This window comes from Limulus polyphemus, unplaced genomic scaffold, assembly GCF_000517525.1.
Source record: "Limulus polyphemus unplaced genomic scaffold, Limulus_polyphemus-2.1.2 Scaffold994, whole genome shotgun sequence".
Taxonomy (NCBI): Eukaryota; Metazoa; Arthropoda; class Merostomata; order Xiphosura; family Limulidae; genus Limulus; species Limulus polyphemus.
In genome coordinates this window covers 256,537-258,540 of record NW_013666604.1, presented here as the reverse complement: position 1 = coordinate 258,540, position 2,004 = coordinate 256,537, and the positions used below count along the sequence as shown (strand labels likewise).

Genomic DNA, 2,004 nt, shown 5'->3' with positions numbered 1-2,004 from the left:
AGATTCATTATGAATACTCTGCCTAAACAACCTATCAAAGATTATCTGAAACCTTGCAAAAGACATACATTGGGTTCATGTTTGCTAGTTGTAATAACCTGAAATAAGTAAAAACAAATCTTTAATTGAATCTACCTCACACCAGTGTTTAGAGATCGATGCTTTTGTACTGAGCTATCAGATCCTCGAGCGTAAAAAAATAACTGTTATTGTGACTATGACAACTTGGGCTTAATTTTGTTTTTAAAATAGGATTATCACTTGAGATGCATTTTTAACTATAAGCCTTTAAGATGCATTTGTAATGTGATATTCCAAAGATAGAATATATTCAACAACATATCAACACACACAATTGAATTATATGAGTGAATAACTAATGATGAAAAAAGTGCTAAGATAAACATTGAACAAAAATATACAAACAGGCAAATTCTAAAAAGTTAAAGTTGATAACACTTAACATTATGCAACAGTGGCTATTGTATCCATTAGTAATTATTAGTCTTGTGTGATAGGTTTTAATTTTAACCAATCTTCTCACAGATAACCGTACATTCTCCTTGAATGGTATACTACCTATTTCCAGTAAAGAAATGTTCCAGACATAAATTGTTAATCTAAAAGTTACCAAAGTGAAAAGCATAGACTTATAGGTACAGTGTTAGTACTGATAGTGTGTTATGCTTATTACGTTAAATTTTGAATCTTTAACAATCTGGATTTTGGCTCAAGTTTAACTTTAAACACAAAGAAAAATATGGAGGTACATAAAATATAGACAGAGTTCATAAGAAGAGTAGAAATGTGCTTATGGGGGCTCTATAACACTTAATAATAAAATTGATGGGCTCACAGTGCTTGATCACTGAGATTCAACACTTGCTTTGAATCTATGTGCAACATGTTTCACAGTGCAAGAGCTAATTTTGGTGACTTTCTCCCCATGGTTCAGTCTTCTCTAGTCCAAGTTTGACAATAAATAAATAAATTATTAATAACAGAGATATAGAAGAAGAATTTTGGAAGCTATTTCACTTAAGAAAGTTAATTTCACATAAATTAATAAGGATATATATATATATAATCTCATCGCTGAATCAAATTTTGCACTTGCAACATAATCAGTCAAATAGAATATGTGTTTACATTGTTAGTTTTTTATAATATTTTAGTGCATTACAGTAGTATTTTCTGTTGGGTTAGACTAAATTTATTTTCATAATTTCCACCATATGTTATTGTACAAACTTTCTTTAATTTATTTTTGAAAATGTCTTTCCGGAATTTGCTGTAAGGTAGAGATGCTTTTAGAGATAGAGTTATTTTTATTTAGACATGAATATCAAGATATCATTAAAATTGAGAGAAAAATCTAATAGATAAAGTGTTAACAGAGTTCTCTGTGACAATTGTTTCATTTGTTGGTTTATCTAGGTTCTAGACACTTCCAAGGTGTCTTTTGAAGAACATCTAATATCTGTCACAGAAAAGGTCACAGAAGATTTGAAACGGCTAACTCAACGAGTAAAAGAATTTGAGGACTATGGTGATTTGGATCTCATGCCTCAGTACACACAGGAAATCCGGCAATTCCAAAGAAGGCTCAAAGATGTCTATCAAACTATTGAATGGATAAATCAAGTAATTGATTGAAATACTTACTTCAATGTTAATTCTGTTGACAAATGTAGTGATACTATTCATTGGTTATAATTCTTACATCAGTGTTTTTTTTTTCTGTTGACAAATACAGTGATACTGTTCATTGAGTACAATTCTTACATCAAAGTACAATTGCTAAATATAACGATAATTAAACAAGTAAAACACAAAACAGTAATCATGGGGAGAAACTACAGCAAGAAAACACAACAAAAAACAAAAAGGTAAAATCAGTAATACGAACATATTAAAAATGTATAATTTAAATGAAGACTGCATGGTGTTCAGTGTTGGAGAGTACTGTTTGATGTGGAGGGTTTCTTAATCAATAATTCCAGA

General features: G+C 29.9%; 1 protein-coding gene across 1 annotated transcript in view; it reads left to right on the top strand.

Moving 5' to 3' along the window:
• LOC106461591 (dynein heavy chain 7, axonemal-like) overlaps positions 1-2,004 on the top strand; it is a 239,815-nt gene that overhangs the window by 22,400 nt on the left and 215,411 nt on the right. The window contains exon 7 of the mRNA XM_022388600.1: positions 1,438-1,644. Within this exon, the coding sequence (XP_022244308.1) occupies positions 1,438-1,644 (207 nt within the window). The remainder of the gene's footprint in view (positions 1-1,437; positions 1,645-2,004) is intronic.